Source organism: Indicator indicator, chromosome 4 (genome assembly GCF_027791375.1).
Source record: "Indicator indicator isolate 239-I01 chromosome 4, UM_Iind_1.1, whole genome shotgun sequence".
Lineage (NCBI taxonomy): Eukaryota > Metazoa > Chordata > Aves > Piciformes > Indicatoridae > Indicator > Indicator indicator.
In genome coordinates, this window is record NC_072013.1 from 8,214,803 (window position 1) to 8,234,682 (window position 19,880).

The 19,880-nt window shown below is 42.7% G+C and overlaps 2 protein-coding genes across 2 annotated transcripts in view; both read left to right on the plus strand.

The window, feature by feature from the left end:
* The window catches only part of TTBK2 (tau tubulin kinase 2), a 62,132-nt gene extending 55,877 nt beyond the window's left edge, over positions 1-6,255 (plus strand). The window contains exons 13-14 of the mRNA XM_054400331.1: positions 3,759-5,032; positions 5,787-6,255. Of these exons, the coding sequence (XP_054256306.1) occupies positions 3,759-5,032; positions 5,787-6,255 (1,743 nt within the window). The remainder of the gene's footprint in view (positions 1-3,758; positions 5,033-5,786) is intronic.
* A 12,750-nt stretch (positions 6,256-19,005) lies between these two features.
* CDAN1 (codanin 1) overlaps positions 19,006-19,880 on the plus strand; it is a 30,751-nt gene continuing 29,876 nt past the window's right edge. Inside the window, exon 1 of the mRNA XM_054400482.1 lies at positions 19,006-19,101. Within this exon, the coding sequence (XP_054256457.1) occupies positions 19,006-19,101 (96 nt within the window). The remainder of the gene's footprint in view (positions 19,102-19,880) is intronic.

Consider the following 19,880-nt stretch of genomic DNA (forward strand, 5'->3'; position numbering starts at 1 on the left):
GGAAATTTAAGCCATCATATTCACATTCATATACAAAACGAGAAATAATAAACTGATCTGAGTTGGAAAATTTACCTTAATTTTTAAGCATCTCACTGGAATTCAGGAACCTATAGAAGAATAAGGTAAGACTTCTTGACATGTTCAAGGGGTGTTTAGGGAAAAAATGCATATCCCTTGTAATTGTCATTTTATTTTGGATGTTTTAGGTTTATGAGCCAGGAGTGCACATACATGTTGTAAATTTTGCCATTTTTTTATGAACTAATTTTGGCAGATTTCACTAGTCTGCAGTAGCAAGAGATGAATGCTTACAGTGATTTTCAAATATAACAATCCTTATTAGGACCACAAATAAACAAATAAAAGCCCAAAGATGCTCCTCTCGTGCTAGTATTCTTTTAAATTGTGTTTAATTTCTTAGTGGCTTTAACTTGAAGCTGTGATGTGCATTACGATTACCTTAGTACTCAGCTAGTTAAAACTCTGTGAAGCATAGTACCTATCCATTAAAAATGTCAACAATGGATATGGTTTTCCCAAATCCTTTTCAGAATGTTAGTTTCAAGACATAGTACATTACCAAATAGATGTATCCTGGAAGGAAAAGAGGGTAAAACTGTTCTTTCTTCAGTGAGTCATTTTTTTTTACTGCTGCCATGAGGTTTGCTGTAGCAAAACCGGTTCTGATTTCAGGGTTTACAGAATTGTTACACCCTACTGATGGAAATTATATTGAGCCAGCATGAGGCTTAAGTTAGATTTTCCTCAAGAGGCTGCTAGTAGCGTTGACAACGTTGAGGTAGAAATTTCAATGAGATAGTCCAGCTCATAGCTACTGGAACTGTTTCATATGCAGGTTTGCTTTTGTTAAGTAGGGAAAATGTGCAGAAGCTACACCATCTCATTTGTGACAGGATAACTGTTAATAGCTGTTAACTCTTCAATGAATTTTAGCCTGAAAATAAGTTGCTGTGATGTTGCAGCCTTCACACATGATAACAGTCAGTGTTATAATCTGCTTGTCATAGTGACCTGAGAGACAGCATTTTATAGTCTATTCCCAGTGTTTTTATTTTTAGATTAATTACCCACGTCACGGTGTAATCTTTGTTTCTCAGGTTCAGTGTTTCACAAAATTGACCTCATTAGCCATGAAAATCATGGGATAAGATTTTAATTAGTGTCAGAAGAAAAGAAAGTGTGAGGATTATTTATGTTTATAATGTGATGGGTTTTTTAAAAATGTTACATATTAGGCCATGTCTTCTTTGTTTTGCAACAAGATATGTATTGAATAACCTTGAGATTTCTGTCTTCCTGAATTAGACTAAAAGACTCAGCAGGTTCGCTGATGATACAAAACTGGGGGGGGGGGGGTTGGCTGACCCCCTGTCAGGATGTGCAGCCATCCATGACCTGGACAGGCTGGAGAGCTGGGTGCAGGCAAACCTCATGAAGTTTAATAAGGACAAGTGCAGGGTCCTACATCTGGGGAGAAATAACAACAGGCACCAGGACAGGTTAGAGGCTGCCCTGCTGGAAAGCAGCTCCACAGAGAAAGACCTTGGAGTGCTGGTGGACAGGAAGTTCTCCATGGGACAACAATGTGCTCTTGTGGCCAAGAGAGCCAATGGGATCCTGGGATATATCAAGAAAAGTGTGTCCAGCAGGGCTAGGGAAGTTCTTCTACCTCTCTACTCCACCCTGGTGAGACCACACCTGGAATACTGTGTTCAGTTTTGGGCTCCCCAGTTCAAGAGAGTCAGAGACCTGCTGGAGAGAATCCAACGGAGAGCCATGAGGATGATTAGGGGACTTGAGCATATCCGTTATGAAGAGCGACTGAGATCCCTGGGGCTGTTTAGTCTGGAGAAGAGAAGACTGAGAGGGGATCTCATCAACGTGTATAAATATCTGAGGGGTGGGTGTCAAGTGGAGGGGGCCAGGCTCTTTTCAAGGAACAATGGGTTCAAACTTGAACATAGAAGATTTCACCTCAACACAAGGAGAAACTTCTTTACAGTGAGGGTGACAGAGCACTGGAACAGACTGCCCGGGGGGGGTTTGGAGTCTCCTTCTCTGAAGACTTTCAAAACCCACCTGGATGCATTCCTGTGCAGACTACCCTAAGTGATCCTGCTCTGGTAGGGGGGTTGGACCTGATGATCTCTTGAGGTCCCTTCCAACCTCTGATGTACTGTGATACTGTGATAATTTAAATTGGTGTGTTTTGCATGTCTCAGGATAAGCCCTTCTTGGACTCTTTAATTACAACTTCTGTCTTGGAAGCTTTCACACACAAAAGAGCAAGAAGACTATTTATGGGATAATTAAGGATCCAGGATTAAAAAATGTATTTATTTATTAGTTTGTTTATTTTTTTAAAAAAATATTCCAAGAGATTCAGAGTGTCCTCCAGTTTTTTTACTTAGAACCCTGTGTAGTGTGAATGATAGTTTTCCCAAATAAGCCATAAGGAACCTTAGGAGTATCATCTACAAGCTTATTCCATTTCTTTAGAAACTACTATTACATCCAAGTTCTTCCAAACAAAAGTGTTTGTATCCTTGCCCATGGCACAGAGGTTGGAACTAGATGATCCTTAAGGTCCTTTCGAATTCAAACCATTCTGTGATCCCAATTTGAGGGGATTCAGTTCTATAAAAGTTTTATTTTCTCATACAGATTTTTGTCTCAATCCAATATGTATAAATCAGAATCTAGGACTCATCCTCAGATGAAAGTACATTGCTCCCTTGGACATGGAGGTAAAACTCCTCTGACTCTACTGTGTTCTCTCTCACCCTCTGACCTCCTGACTCTTGCCTTTCTGTCTGTGCAGTGGCCTAACTTCAATGGGCAATGTGAGGAGCAACTCCATTCTGGTTTTGCCCGTGCCTGATGGGACCTGGTGGTAGTGGGCTTAGGTCCCTCAGTGGAGACAGACAGGGATGCAGGCTTCCCATTCCTTGGACTTGTGCTCTAAGAAATAGTGTACTAGAGGTAGTACTCATCATGGCCACCTGTTTTTCGAAAGGACTCTGACTCAATGCTGTTTACAGTTTTTTAGAAGTGCTTTAAGTGTTTCTCTTGGATTAGATCCGTTAAGGGATTTAGATGTGTGAATATTTAGTTTGTGAATCTGTTAATGACCTTAGGTAAGATACCTGAACCTTGCTGCTTACTTAAAACAAGGCATAAGCTTCTATAGGGAAGGTAATAGCTAAAATTTGGGTACTCAGAAAAGTTTTTCTGGACAATTAGGTAGGTATTATGGGTGTGGATGTATTTAATTAGGTACATAAAGTTTTTTGTTGATTAAATTGAAATTTAAGTCTATTTCTGAATCTGGACATGGCTGTGTTCTTTGTCTTCTGTACTTGTCTAAAAATATTGTTGTGTATTTGTGAAAGATTTTACATTTATATACAACTTATTCTAGGAATATTCAAGCTAATGTAAAATAAATCAAGATCTCATTTCTGGGAGGGTTACTTGATAACTGAAACATTTTCCATTGAGATTATGTTTGTTTTCACCTGTTAACTCTTTTCTGTCTTGGGATGGTAAGAGTTGATAGGGGTTTTTTTCCTAATTATCTAGCTGTAAATTATGAAGTTAGGTATTATTTGAACACTGTGAATCATTATATAATATATCTTGAAGACATGGAATCAAAAATGCTATTTAAAGAATGTTAGCTAAATAACATTCCTGAGTTTCTCACCTTTTTCTTCTCTCATTTTCCAATGCAGGTAACAATACCCAGACCTTCAGTGGCATCCACACAGTCTGCTTCAGAGAGCTTTCATTATGGCCACCAGCTAGAGAAAAGAGAACAAGATGCTCATTCTGTGGAACACACTGTGGAACTTTCCTCACCAAAGGAAAGTTTGCCAGGTTTGGTTGTGACAGATGACATGTGTCCAGCTAGTGCCAGCAGACCAGATTTGGTACTTAATAGCAGCCAAGAGGTGCTCGACAGGGAAGGACTCGTCAAAGAATGTGTCAACATCCTGGATTGTGGCCAAAAGGACCTACCTGAACAATATAGTGAGATACAGGAAGAGAAAGAACTTGAAAATATTCCTGTAGAGGAGGCTGAGGAAGAAAGGCTTCCAGTGGTTTCTGAGGATGCCATTGAAATGTTAAGCAAAGAACAGAATTCTTCTTTGCCAGGAAACTCAAAATCTGCAGAGGAAGAACCTCTAACAAATACTGAAGCTGCTGAAGAATCAAAGCCAAGGCCTGCTTCTTTGGGGCCAAATAAAGATGAGGTTCTGAAGTTGATAGCACCTAAAACATCAGAATTTTCTCCCTCACAACTTACCAACTCTCATGTTAATAGGCAGGCAAGCAAAATAGCACCACTTCAGGAAAATGGTTTTCATTCTAATAAAGAAGAAGTCCATATCCAAGACTTGAAATGCCACCAAGTGGCCCTTACTACTTTTTTGCACCAGGAGGACAAAAAAGAGAAAAATACACCCAGAAATGGAGAGTTATTCCACTGCATTTCAGAAAACGAGAATTCTCATCGATCTAGGAGGGACTTAGTTAAATCTCCTTTTGTATTCAGGCAGAGCCGAATCCCAATTTTAGCACAAGAGATAGACTCCACATCAGAGTCCTATTCTCCTGTTTCAGCAAAGGAAAAGCTTCTTCTAAAAAAGGCTCATCAGACAGACTTGGTCAGACTACTTATGGAAAAAAAACAACTCAAGTCTTTGCTTGGTGACCTCTCAAGTGCCTCTGATAAGTCGTTGGAAGAAAAAGTGGCTGCTGCTACAGTACCATTTTCTGAGGATGATGTCTTATCCTCAATTTCTAGACTGACACTGGACTCTCATTTCAGCAAGCAGACAGAAGATAGCTCTTTATCTCCTAGCAGCCCTCAGACCAGAAAAAGCAAAATTCCAAGGCCAGTATCCTGGGCAACTACTGATCAAGTCACCAATTCAAGTTCAGCTCAGTTCTTTCCACGGCCACCACCTGGAAAACCACCCACTAGACCTGGGGTAGAAGCTAGGTAATGCAGAGAAAATAGAAATAGGTTTTCAGGTTGAAAATGGATTTCAGCTGGACTGCAGTTACTGTGCAGTATGGAATCCTGTAGAAGCTCCATTTTATACCTAATTTAAAAAAAATGCTGGGCTCAGAGGAATCTTACATTGTTGGAGGATGAATGAGGAGAGGCTTATTACAGAAGGAAGAGCCTGCTTCACCATTAAACCTTATGCATAAATAGATATGTATTCAATATTTTGAAACCTGTCAATCTATAACTAAATCTTTGCACCTCTTTTTGAAGTGGGATCATGGTTCCAGAGCTGTTGATTATTGACAAACCCAGAGAAATCAATAGGATCTGTCATGTCCAGCCCCTTTGAAAATTAAACTGTTGTAGATGTTTTCAGTATTCGGGTTCGGAGACCCCCACCATCTGTACTGAGTTAGTTAGATACACTCAGATCATGGCTAAGTAAAACCAACTGTTTAAAGGAGAGCAGAGAGAATTCACCAACTGTATACAGACAAGCACAATCTAATTTCTTCAGTGCCTGCATTACCAGGATAAGGATAATTTTGATGCAGTGGAGAAAAATCCCTTGAAGGAAGTAGTAGTGTACCTTGTCAGCCCTTAAAATTGTGTGTAGAAGGATATTGATGGTGTGCACCCCTTTGAAACAGAGGTGATAGCAAAGGTGATGAACGCTGTGTTTCTGTATGAACTTTAGTGAGTAGATGGGAACAGAAATAATCTTTCTTCATTTCTTCTTAAGGTTACGCAGATACAGAGTCCTAGGGAGTAGCAGCTCAGACTCAGATCTTATCTCTCGCCTGGCTCAAATCCTACAGAATGGATCTCAAAGACCAAGGAGTTCTACCCAGTGTAAGAGTCCAGGATCTCCACATAGTCCAAAAACACCACCCAAAAGCCCTGTCATCCCCAGACGCAGTCCCAGTGCCTCCCCTAGGAGCTCTTCTTTACCCCGTACTGCCAGTTCTTCTCCGTCCCGGGCTGGAAGAACCCATCATGATCAGAGGAGTTCATCTCCACATCTTGGGAGGAGTAAATCACCTCCTAGCCATTCAGGCTCCTCATCATCTAGGAGATCCTGCCAACAAGAGCACTGCTGCAACAAACCAAGCAAGAATGGTCCAAAAGGATCTAGCAGTTCCTTCCACCATTCCTCAAACACTAAGACTTCCACGGGAAAGAACAAATCAACCACTAAGCTTAGCAGATAGGAACTGGGCCTTGACAGGTATAAAGCCTCCTCCTAAATCTGATGCATGTTGTGTCTGTGTACTGTGTATTTAAAAAAAATATATTAAAAAACAAATATGGTGAATCTATGCTTTTTAAAGAAAGTAACTGTCACAAACCATTCATGAGAAAGCATCCTGTGTAAATAAGTGGCCAGGTACAGCCTAAGAGCAGGCAGCAAGCAGATCTGTGAGGGGAAAAGTCGAGGCCAGAATAAAAATGACTAGGTAGTCAAAGATGTGCAATGTATTTAGAGTAAAAAAATACATCTATGTTGTTCACCTAGCTAGAAGATTTGGCCAAATTATGTAAGGCTTTTCATACTCAAGAAGTATGTAGAAAAACCTGAAACAGTTATTCACAAAATGGTATCACCATTTGGGAGATAAGTGCTGCTCAAGCATGTCTTTGTATTTTTCAGAAAGTAGAAGATGATGTCATTTCTAATTTACAAGTCTCTTCTGTTTTGAGCTGCACGCATCTCTGAGTCACTCAGTGCTCATCTTGTCCCCTACTGACCGTGGCACTGATTTTGTACCTAAAGAAGTATCATATACTTTGCCCTTTCTTAAGACTTGTACCATGTAAAAAATTAAGATGTTTTTATACCCATGGTCTTTGAAAGTTTTTTGGCACTAATTAGGATTCAATAAGCTAATAATCACTACACTTCTGTGGGAGTCATAGTGGGGTTCTTTAAACCCCATGCAGGAAAATTTAGAAAAGTATTTCTGTCTGGGCAGCAAGAGGAAGGAGATGTCTGCTCTTCACTGAATGTTGTAGATTTACTATAAGTTGCAATGCAAGTTAGAAAATAAGTTAGAAAACAGAAGTCTCTTTTCTCCCTTAACTCTTTTCTTGTTATTACTGGCTTTCATTTTTCCATTCGTTTTGGACCACTTCAACCACAGATGTTACTGTACAGAGATGATTACTGACCAAGATTTGGGTTTTTTGGTCGTTTGTTTTATAAAAATGTGAAAGATGAAGCAAAGATGAATATTAGTCACCAAAGCAAAACACACAGAAAGCTATTTGAGATGTTTTTTGTGTTATGTTCATGTCATTCTTTTGCCCAAACGTTTGTTGTTTTTCTTTGTTGTTGTTGGTTTTTTTTTTTTGTCAGCCAAGCTTTGTTGTCTGTCAGTAAAGTCCATGGTGTCTAATTCCTCCAACTTTGTTTGGGGGTTACTTAATAATCTCTTTTGCTCTACAGGATCTCTGTAGGGAACATAATGGTACAGCACCTTTTGCAATATTCAGAAGAGAACAGTGGGTCAGAATAGTTGCACACAAAAACACAAGCCTGGAGAGACGCAGGCAGCTCTCCCTAATTATGCCTGTTGTGGGGACGCTGGATGCAAAGGAGACTTGTCAGTTACTGATCTGCTTGCTGTAGTCATATGCCTCTCCAGCCAGCATCTGTGCTTTTTTATTTAACCTCTGCCAAATAAATACCTTTGGATTAAAAAGGGAGTATTTTGTCTCTGAGCTAACACATTCTAATGCTGCATTAAAGCTGCCCTCGAGCTGCACTGAATTTCACTTGCTTTGTCAGACGATATTGATTATTTTTATTCTTATTTTCTTTCTTTTCTTGTTATGACTATGTATATTATTTCCCATGTGTAATGTAGCACAGTGTGGAACCTCAATTTCATTCAGGTTTCAAGCACTACAGATGAATGCAATAGGTAGGGTATACCTGCTTTTTCTGAAGAAACTGTACCTTTGGAAAGTCCTATTCCTTTGTATTATATTGTATAATAGGTGCTATACCAATAATTGCATGTCCTCGTGGTAAATTATATAATATAAATATTTATATATATACATATATGTATATGCTTATATAAACTCATTCTTTCTCATTTTTCATTTGTAATTTATGGACCACAAATGATACAGTTCCCTTTTTGTTAGTTCCTGAATATCTCTGGAATTACATCTTCTATTTCCCCCTGAAAAATTATGGAATGCACAAATTCTAATAGCCTTTATACCTTGGTACAAGACTGAAGGACTGCTCCTTTCTCAACCAGCCTGTTTTGTCTTGCAGCTTGCTTTTTTAATTTATAATTTGTGTGTGCATTTGCATATGGAACAAGAACAGAGACTCAAAGGTATTGTTATTTTTTTTTTACAAATAGGGATTGTGGTTACCAATTCTTATTTCATAGTGTGGGTTCTTAATTGTTATGTATACTTGTCATCTAGGAGCAGTGACAGTCAATGAGTACCAGATGAATGTGACAACATCTTTTTGTTCCTGTTGTCCTCCTGTTTCCTTACTGTACACCATAAAAATAATTTGGTCCCATTGTGATACTTTTGCCCTAGGCACTGCTGGAATTGTGTTAAGGTGGTGTGGCAGCCTCTGATTATTTCCTCCCCCTTCTCCCTTATTTCTGAAAAGCATTTATTGTGGTCTTGTAATGTTACTCCTATGTTAACATGGTCAGTTTTAATAGGTACCAGCTTTATGCATCCTTGCCTGAAATCCTGAAGTCGAGGTGTTTATATTTGCTCTCCAGTGTAGCAGGATCCAGGAACAGGGTTGCTTTACAGGTGAGAAAGATTATAGCACCTAAGGATTTTTTTGATGCTGTCTTCAGAGTTTAGACTTGTCCATCGTTATACATTGCTATGTAAAATAAATCATTGCTGTAGAAACTTACTTGAACTACTTGCCAGTGTAAAAATAGTAAACTATGCCAAAACGGAGAAAGAGATATCACTTATGATTGATGACCCAGGCTTCTAGAAATGTCCAGAAAAAGCTAAAAGGACTGTGTATCTCCAGCTGCTTTTTGCTGTGGGTTCAACAAGATCTAGTGAGAAAGTCATGAAAAAATGAATGGAGGAGTGATTGTAAGTTACCTTCAACTACCTGCTCTTCTGGAGTTTTTTATTGCTTAATGCCCTCCCCACAGAAGTTTACAGAATTGCTTACTGTAGTCTAATGTAGCAGTCAGTCAGTGTGATTAGGTAGTAGTCAGCTGATCAACTCATACCTAAATATTAGCTTGATATTTCTAGAGGGCTTGTATAATCATCAAGAACTCTGTAAGCTTCAATATTTGAATATGCAGCTGACTGCATAAAAATGCCAACGTATATGTGTGTGGCCCTTGTGCAGGTGTCAATCAATGGTTTATGGAGGATTATCCACAACAAATTTTCAGGGATGGGGAAGATTTCTCTCCATTGTACAAAACAGTTAGAGTTATTCTGCATAGCACACAGCAGCCTACACAGATACTTGAGCTGGGAAGCAGTATAACCCAAGGAGCTGTTGCTTTGCTCCCTTTGAGCTCTTTGGAGAGTGGCGCACTGGAGCCATGACATGTAGCAGATGCAGATGCTGCGCACGCATCTCCTCTTTACGACGTTCCCCATGTTGTGGCCAGCACTTTGTAGTGCTTTGCATTTTGTAGAGAACTTGAGGCATAAAGCCTTTAAACTCAATTAGAAATTGAAATGACTGAACATTTCACACAGACTTTTGTGCTACAATACTGCATGGTGTAATCAATCTATGTTTCAACCTCAAAAATCTATATTAATCGCATTATTAATTAAAAATGCCAATTACTACTTAAGTAAAACCCTGCTAAAAGTAATAGAAGGTGTGATACAGTAGAGCAGCACTGGCAAGCTGTATGCTGTGTGATGCTAGGCTACTACTTCAGCTGGGTTAGTAAGCATCGCAAATTTCACTGCTCAAAGGCAGGAGCAATGTGCGACCTTAACTGCTAGTTACATATGATGAATCAGGAGGCAAACCCCTGGGGAGTGACACAGGGCATTTCTTATAGCCACCAGCCACATCCTGTCTTGGGAAATCTGGACATGTTCTTGCCTTGAAGTGTGCATGATTGAGATCAAGCTTTCTCGCATACCTCACTAAACACTCTTAATGTAAAGGGGAGAATCTGGTCTTATATATTTTAAAATAGCTTGAAATATTTTTCATCTGAAATAGACTTGCAAGAGCTCTGTCATTTACAATTTGTAGTATTATGGTATGACCTATAGTTGGGAGACACACAATTTTGATTTTATATATATATAAATACGCATTTGTATATAAGTGTACATATACACTTATATAGATACTGTATATTATATAGAAACATACAGATATACATACATACATATGTGTGTATATACATATACTTAGGAACAGCCTCAGCTATTGCATCCTGTTTACTGGAATTCATTTGCCAGAGTGAGCTGAGGCCTGTTTTGCTCTGATCTCCTCTTCACCTACTGTAATTTCACGTTGCCCTAATTCTGATTCTGTGTCTTTTCCGTATTCCAAGGCCTGATCCCTGTAGTCCTACCTGGGCAAAACTCCCTTAAGTCTTTCTTACTGCAAAGGTATGCAATGTTTGACTGTAATGCTTATAAAAAGTATGTTGTTTTTCTCTTTGACAAGAATGTAGATGAAGCCAGGCTTATTGTACAGACTCTTTCCTGTAAACAGAATTTTTCCATAATGAATTTGACATTTTTGTAGAACACTTGGAGATTTACATTCTGGTAAGAAGACAGTGACTAATTCCAATTTCTTAAAAGGCTCTAAGGCAAACTAGTGTTACGTGCCTCCAAATTTTATCTGTTAAAAGAGAGGAATCTCTGAAAAGGAACAGGAGAATGAGAGCTCAAATTCAAATTGGTTTCTCACAGGTATATGAGAAATATATTGATTGTAAAATATATTGATTGTAATTTTTTCATGCAGGACTGGTCTTTGAGGTGACAAGAGCCATGCCTGCTTTGTCAGTTCCAAAGAGGAAGGGGCTGCTTAGGTGTTTTAGGTGAATATGGTGATTCCCTTATAGCATGTTCTCTATGGTTCCACTGCACAGAGTGGTCAGGGAACTGTCAGCTCTATAAATAAAAGCCCTGGTGATTGCCTGTGGTCCCTTTCTTCAGCTGGTAAAAGCTTTGGATGCTATGTTCCTGTTTGTGAAACTCGTGGAACTGGGCATAATATTTTTATTCTACTTCTTTTAGCTAATCATGTTAGGCAGTAAACTGAAGGGGTTTGTTGGCTGTTTTGCTTTTGGCTCCAATTTCATTGGTGGCAATTACTGCACTTTCCAGAAACCAATAATGGAAGCAGTGTTTAGTGTTTTGACTACATGCAATACATAGGCATAGGTCATACATTTCTTGGCTAATACATATAAATTGCATAAACACGCACCTCACAAGAATATCTCAGCTGTCTGCTTAAAGCCAGTCTTCCTTTTGCCCACATAAAACATTTGTAAAAGAGAAAATTATATAAAAATCAGCCTGGATTATGTAATAATGGCCTGGAATTATCTTAAGATACTGTCACTGCCAAAAAAAACCCAAAAAACTATACGTTTTCCAATGGTTTAAATAATCAGGCTTTTAAATGTTAACCTTTGAAGGGTTTGGTTAGTATTTTTTTAAATTATTTTTTTAAAGAAAAAAGTGCATAAAAGTGTGTTGTTTTGAAGTCTAATGTATTCACTTAGCAATTATTCTAACCATCCAGGTTTGAGCCTGTAGGCTGATTGACTCTCTGTTTTTGTGACACATTCTCTCCTAACAGTGACAAACCCAAATGGTAGCATATACCATTTAGGCGATTTGCTTCTGTTTCTTCTCTGCATTGGATCTTCAGGGATTCTTGCTGTTGTTGTGCAGGTGAAACGTTCATTAAAATCAGTATAGGGTCTTGTTTTGTTAAGGTTTTTTTCCCCTGTGTAGGGACTGAAGGAATACTCTCACTAAATACCATATTTGCATTTGATGTATTTTAATTTGGAAGTAGCTTCTTTTATTTTATTATTACCACATAACATGCCTTTTAATCCATACTTTTCTGTACTGCTGAGAGCCAGCTTTGGCCAAGAGTACAGGGTGGTTTCTTCTGAAACAATACCCCAACTGGGCTCTTGATCATCCACAACTGTCAGTGGGAGTTCAGCTGGAGTTACTTTGAGTTACAGATGTTTTGTTTGCTCCTTTTTGAGACTAATTTATCTTTGGTCTAGCTCTTATATAAAGGACCCATAATAACAGCAGACCAGCTTGCTTCAGAAGATAGAGTGTAATTAGTTTGGCCTGACTGTCTTCAAATCCTTTTAAATCCCTATCTGCTGTGTGGCAGGCAAGGTGACAAATGTTTGACATGTGAGGTGGGATTTTTTTGGCTAGTTCAGATCTTATTCCTCTGACCGGTCATCTGGATTTGTTGCCTAGCAGCCTTCTCTGCTTAGCTAGAAAGCAAGATTTTAAATTCTTTCCCAAGTTCATTCTTTCTATAGTCAGCCCAGAGACAAGTTTCGGGGCTTGTGCTAAGAGATGTCAGTTTTCAATGCTTTCCCACAAATATCCAAAGTAGGCAGTTAAGGAAATCACCAGCAAGGCCTTCAGACAAGTACTGATTTTTTCAAAGCTGCCAGCCGGTGGCTGCTAATCTGAAATCTCTGTGCGATACCACAAAGAATGAAGTCTGTGTATTAATCAAAAACACAATGTTGTCACCCCATAAGACATTAAGTACTCAATAGTAAAATCTGCAGCGTGATTAAATTAAGTGGAAATTAGTTCCAAGATTGTTACTACTGAGGAAGACAAATGTTGAGTCCTTCAAATTCTCAGTAATTGTAGTTCTCTTCCCCTCCTTTGAAATCTTCTAAGCCATTCTTTTCCTTTTAAGTTTGCTCAGGCACCTAAGAACATAAAGAGTTAATGCCCTTGTAATGGTCATTTGTACATAAAGCTGTAATTATTTATTTTCTCATTTGTACCATATCAAGGCTTTGTACAATGTTTTAAGTTTGGTTTTCAAATTATTTTGTATTTTATTTTTATAAACTGGTTCTAAATAAAATATTCATTCAGCATGCAAAACTTCAATTCTCAATTGTGTTTGTATAGTGATTTAATTATTTATAAAGCTTCAGTTGGATTTTTTTTCCGTAGTGTTTACTACCTGTACTTTATAAAGGGAAAAAGCGCTTTGACAAGTGTCTGTTGGTTCTACCACAACATGAGCCAGATGTTCATGTTGCAAGTCGGGATGGTTGGATCAATGGAAGTGTTATGATTTAGTAGTTTCATGTGTTGTGTATTAATAATAATAGAAAAACTCAACAGGCCTTGTCAGAAACCTCTCTTTCTATTTGCTCTTGCTCTTATCCATACTGTCTGTATTCACCCAAACAATAAATGATTGCCACAGCCAGATCATAGCAATTTTAGTAACAATATGATGGATTCTGGTCTTCTTGTTCTGAAAAGCAAACTACTTCCTCTTTTCTTCCAAGTTGTAAGTTCTTATTTTGTCAGAGGCCATGATAATGGATTTCTTCAGAGATGATCAGCTGCCTGAATGTAGTCACTGAGCTTTTACAGCCTCTTGAGGAGATCTTCCATCCTCTGTACAATATACTTTGGTGGCAGATAGCAAAGAAATGAATGTTGTTCCTGACTGAGTAGTTTGTGCTATGTGGAAGTGCAGTGTTAGGCTACCAGTTGCCCCACTTTCCTCCAATATCCTTTCATTTCTCTGTCTAGTAAAACTAGGTCAAAGTAGAGTATAGTATCACCACAATTTCTATTCCAGGTTTATTTACCTGCATGTCTTACTACTTTTATGCCATGGAAAATAGTGCCTGCTCTGTGCAGCAGGTGTTAAGGCAAGTCCAGAACTGGAGAAAATTCCCTGCGTCTTTCTGGGCATTATCACTGTTATGCCACATATGTAAGGCAAATTAAAAACCAACACTGCCCTTGTTCAGATCATTGGCAGTGTTTTCATTAAGCTTCATGACCGGGTCATTAGCTCATGTAATTTATACAAGTAACCCAAATTGCTTCACATGACAGGAAACAAATTGGGAATTTATTCATTCAGTAACATTCCAAGAAAATTGTTTCTTCTTCTGTTAAGAGTAGCTAGAAATTTTATGACATGCTTCTGGATGGTGTGTGCTTCTGGTACTTCAGAAAGAACTAATGTTTGATCACAGAAAGTGTGCCTAAAGGAGCAGCTGTATTAGCCTGAAAAAAGTAACAGATCTGTGCCCCCTGTACTGGTAAGAGGTGTCTTAGTGTCTTCTCTTGTTTAAAATATTATGTAAATCCAGATTGTACCAGAAGTAGAAGACTGGTTTTGATCTGGCTCCAGTATACATTAGCAGAACAACTGACAGACTGTGAGAAAGGAGCAAAACTAGAACAAAGATGCTGTGGCAGATTGATGTTGAGGTCGGGTAGTTGACCACTAAAATGTCTTTTAGCATTGCCTGGCTTAGTGTTTTCATTCATACAGGAGTTGCAACCTGCCCACTCTGTTCTTAGGATCTTGCTGTGCTTCTCTGCACTTGCACTGTAGCTGCCTCTCATTTAAATCTGCACTCAAGCATGAGACACTGCTTGAGGAGTGCCCACAAGTCAGCTCTCCCTAGAGATGCTATAGTAAGTAAAACAACAATTGGAGAAAGAATTGGAACTTTGAAAGAAAGTCAGACAGGTAACTGGCTGTTGCAACCTGCACAAGCTCAAACTGCTGTCCAGAAGGACCAGGTAAACTTGAGATCACGTTCTGCTGACCTGGAATGTTGTGGTAGTGTTAATTGACTTCTTTGTCCATGAGAACAAATTACAAAGGGTGCCTTCTTCAGAAGGCACTGCTTGAGAGAGCCCATTGGTACTAATGAGGGAAGAATGCTGCTTCCAGCAGGTTAATGTGGAAAGCTTTTAACATAGACTTAAAAATCTGATTTAGAAAGTTTAGTTCTCACCCATTTTAAAACCAGCTCTAATGAATAAGGTGGCGATACCTGTCACCTGCACCATCTCCTTCTGGTAAAGTAAACCTGAAAAGAAGAATCCCCTCTTCCTCAAGGCATAATCCCAACTAACAATGTGCTGTATATGTTTTGCAAGATGTTTGCATATTTTACTCCATCTGTGGCACTGAAGGGAAACACTTGCTAACAACATGACTACCCTGTGTTCACACTTTGTTAGACAACAGCTACTGATTCTTGAGGTGTGTGTGCAAGGTCTATACCAAGTAAGTGCTTAAGAAGAGGGCCTGCATGATTTTTCAGGTGGCACTTGAGAGGGTTTTTGTTTCCCCTCCAGTATGGACACTGGACAGATGAACACACTACCTCTGCTATTTGAGTTGTGCCAAGTAGAGCAACTCTAATACATAAGCCTTAAGCACATCTTAAAGAGTAGTGCCAGTCTCCTTCTATCTAAATGTGAGATTCTTTTTTTTTCAGTTTAGGATAAAATAGTTTTCGTGCTAGTTTCAGGTTACTTTTTGTTCCAGCTTGTCTTTTCTCTTCCTTGGAAATCTGGTTGAGAATGGAGGAGTTGACTCATCTCTCCAACAGATGAAGAGGAAAGCTTCATAAACTATGCAGGCCCATTTGCATGGAGCAAAGGCAGCCCTTGCCTCCTGATCTAAGAGGATATCTAAAGCCCCTTTCACATGGAAACCTTCATTCCAGCCATTGTGGTATTGATTAGAGGCTTGCAAGAAGCTGGTTAAGATACAGCCTGCTTGCAAATCATACGGGGGAAATTATTTCATGTCAAAACCAGGCATCACTTGTCAATTACTATTTTTTGCAGCATTTCTTTTAATTGTGTGACAAGAGCAAGCCTACTGTGCCAGTGCAGTAAACCAGAATGCCTCTGAGGAGGTGTTTGACAAACTGGGAATGAACAACAGCCAAATGGAAAAATGCTGTTATGAATTCTGAGAAGCACATTCATGAATCAACAGCTCAGGCTTAAAACATTCCTAGAGTAAGCAGGTATGTCACACTCTTCCTGAGATGCCTTTTACAGCTCTGGCACCAAGAAGCAAGCAAACACCCCTGACACTGTAATTGTTACACAAAGGGAGTACTTAAATGAATCCAACTACATCTGAGGGTTGTTTAATCAAACAACCAAGCAACATGTGTTAGACAACTCCTGCCAGCCAGTAACCATAATGTTGATTTTTTTTTTTTTTTAACCCCACTTTCATGCCTTTTCTTTTTCAAAAGGTCACATTAAACAAATGATGATGTGGTCAAGGGTCTTAATCAAAACAAATGTTTGGCTGTTTAGTTTGTTTTTTTTTTTTTTAAGAGAGAGGATAAAATATAAGAAAATTATTAGTCAACTGCAACACAGTAAACAAAGAGAAGATTGGTGATTAGTGTTTAATGCCACCTCTAGTGAAATGTTTCCCACTGGGAAAAACATGGTAGGCAAGTCCACTTTGCTCCATTGAAGTCATAGGCTGGAGCAGAACATAAAACAGCACCTAACACCACAGTCATTTTACATATATTCAAGTTTTTACACATCTGCAAAGCAGAAGTAGTAGCAGCCATTTGGATGTTCTTTCTTAATGGTTCTCATGGGGGGCCGAGGAAACTCAGAAGGACCTGGTTCTTGTGACACAGAGCTGGAGCTGCAGCTGCTGCTTCTGCTGCTGCTTCCAGCCACCTGCACTCTACCTCTGTCCTCAGCAGGGGAGACCTGTGGGGAACCTGGGCTCAGGTACCCAGCTGTAGTCTGAGTAGAGGTGGTGGCGTATGTGGTTGGACCAGTGTTGTTTCTCACATAGACATTTTTGATAGCAACAAGTGTATGTGCCATGATGCTGAGGCTGTTACTCAGATCCTGCATGCCTTGCTGCAGCAGCCGAAGATTGTGGTTGACACTGTCAAAGCCAGACTGGATCACCTGCATCTGGGTCTGCTGAATCTGCAGTAGGTCCTCTTCAGTTATTTCATTTTGGTCCACATAGGACTTGGCTTTTGTTTTGGCTTTTGCTTTCCCCAAGGAACCACCACTTGATGTCCCCAGAAAAGGGTGTTGCTCTTGGCTAGGGGGAACCACTGCCATGTCCTCAGAGCTTTCTTCTGGCTCTACCACTTTGACTACTATTTCTTCTTTGAGGTTCATCTTCTGCAGCCTGGATTGATGAGAAGGGCCAGGATCATCATTAAACCCTAGAAGATGGGGGAGAGGAAACAAAGGGGAGACAGTGAAAAACTTCATGACCTCCATAGTCAGTGAAGGGCACCCTCATCCACTAAGCACTGACTTTAGTCCTTGAACCAAGACTCAAGGAGCTGTACTGTTATCTTTAATGCTTGTAGAATATGTATTACCTTGACAGGTGGGGAAAAAAAAACGTAAAAGGTGCATTCACCAATTAACCATGTATTTGCTTAATACAGATCCCTTACCAGCCCCACCACAGAAAACAAGTTTTAGGTTCCAAGAGACAAAATTCACTGTAAGCTCATTTCATGCTTTATACCACGCATGCAGTAACCAGCAGCAGCACTGCCGAAACACCGTGAAAGCAAAGCCACCCCTTGGTGTGGCCGATGATGTGAAGTTTCAGCGTACTAATGCGGTGTGCCTATCAGATACCAAGTTACGTACTCGCAGCACTCTGCACCGCCTAGAGTTGCTCGCTGGCCTCACTCTAGGCGTTTGCCGGAACAGGTACTACAGAGATGAAGGCAGCGGCTGCGCCTAGTGCCGCAGAGATGGGCACTTACTGCGAGACAGGGTTTACTCTTAGGTGCTGTTTTGATCCACCTTGATGACCCACAACACGAATCCCCCAGTTCCGTGTATGTGGATACATTCGCATTTCAAAGGAGAGCAGGCAGTTATCCGAACTAGGCATTTTCAAACGGGGCTGGTACCCTCAGCCCTCTGCGCACACGCATGCGGGGAGCCTGCCACGGCAGCCAGTTAAGCGCCGTTCCTTCCTCGGGGACCGCGGCAGTGGATCCCGCGACCGCGGCGGGGGAGATACCGGGCGGAAGGTCCGGGGCAGCGCCGCAGGGGTCGAGCTCGCACTCACCGATGTCCCCCACGATGGCGCCGGGCAGCTCCAGCGTGTCGATACCGCCCACGATGGGCACGGCCTCGGCGGGCAAAAGGGAGCCGTAGGCGCGCTGGTGGTGGCGGCGGCGGGCGGGCGGCTCAGCGGCGGGCGGCATCTCCTCGGGGGCCAGGAGGAGGCCGAGGGCGGCGGCGGGGCCCGTCGGCCCGCAGCCCTGCGAGAGGCGGCAAAGCTTGCTGCGGTCGCGGCGCTTCAAGTCCCTCCAGCGCTTCTTCAGATCCTCCACGTCGCGGGGGCAGGCGGCCACAGGATTCACTTTGTGCCGGATCAGCTCCCACACCTTCCGCTTCTGCCCCGGGGAGGCGCGGCCCGGCCCGGCCGCGAACAGTAGCTGCTCGTGCTTCAGCACCTGCTCGATCAGCACCTCCGTCTCCGCCTCATTGAAATTCGCCTTGCGCCGCTTAGGCGAGTCCTCGGCCATCCTCCGCAGCTGGGGGCCAGCCCGGCCCCCTCCGGGCCGGCGGAAGGAGGAGAGCTGCAGGGGGCGCCGCTGCCCCTTCCCCTGCCCCGGCCCGTGGGTGTTGTAGGTCGCCGCCGCTAGGCCGGGCCCCGAGCCCTGCCGGGGAAGCAAATACCGCGCATGAGAGGAAAAGACGCGCACGGACCGACGCAGGCGCCCCGTGCCCCGCGTGTTGACATGGGGAGGGGGCCTGGCCCCCGGCCCGACCCGGTTCGCGCCGGCCCCGCCCCCGTTCACCTCCCCGGCGGGAATCCCGCCGCCGCCCCGCCCCGCCCCCGCTCGGCCCGCCCTTGCTGCCGATTTTGCGCGTGCTCGGGGGTGGCGCGGCAGCAGCCGGCAATGGCGGCTGTTTTGGAGCTGTTGCTGCAGGAGGAGGTAGCGGTCAGTGCTGTGGTGCGGTGGCTCCGGCATGGCCCCGGCCACCGCCCAGCTAAGGTAACCTGTGGTGGCTCGCTTGCTTGCCTGGCTGTCCTCCCTTCCCTCCACCCCGCCCTGGCTCTGGCAGGGTCGGGCCTGTTGCCCTGCAACCCCCCGAACGCTCCAGCTCCCTCCGCCGCCGCGGGCCGTGGCTGTACGGAAAACTTCATTCGCCCTGGCATTGGGGACGGCTGCTCCGCGCCACTCTAAGGGGCAAAACCCGCGTGCGTGGATCAAACCAGGGCCCCCGTTAGGGACTCTCGTGCGCCGGGGAACTGGAGTCTACCAGCCGGCAGCACCGCCCCCGCCGCGGGCGGGCTCTGAGCGGAGTGGCGGGAAGGCGAGGCCGCTGTCAGGGACCTGCCACCGGGAGCGCCGGCGGTATGAAAACGCTGAAAATTGACAGGGCTGAGCTCACCGGGAGCTCTGGCGCCTGGGCCTGACGGTCGCGGCCTCCAGCGGGCGGTAGCGGGTCTGAGGCGGCGGCGGGTAGGGCCTGTGGTCACTGCGCGGGAAAGTGGCGCGAAGGCGGTGCCTGTGTCCCTTGGCTGCCGTGTGCCAGCTGTGGCCGGAGAGAGGAGAGCGGAGGGGACGGGAGGGCAGCTTAAGTCCCGAGGAGACACGATGAGACGAGGGGATGACGCTCCCGCGTCGTATGTGGGAAAGGTGACGGTGAGAGATTGACGAAGCTGTCACCAGCCCCGAGCAGCTGTCACCAGCCCAGCGTGCGAGCCTGGAGCCTGGTGCTCCTTGGCACGGCTTGGTCCTGAGGGCTCGGTATGGGACTCTGCAGGTGC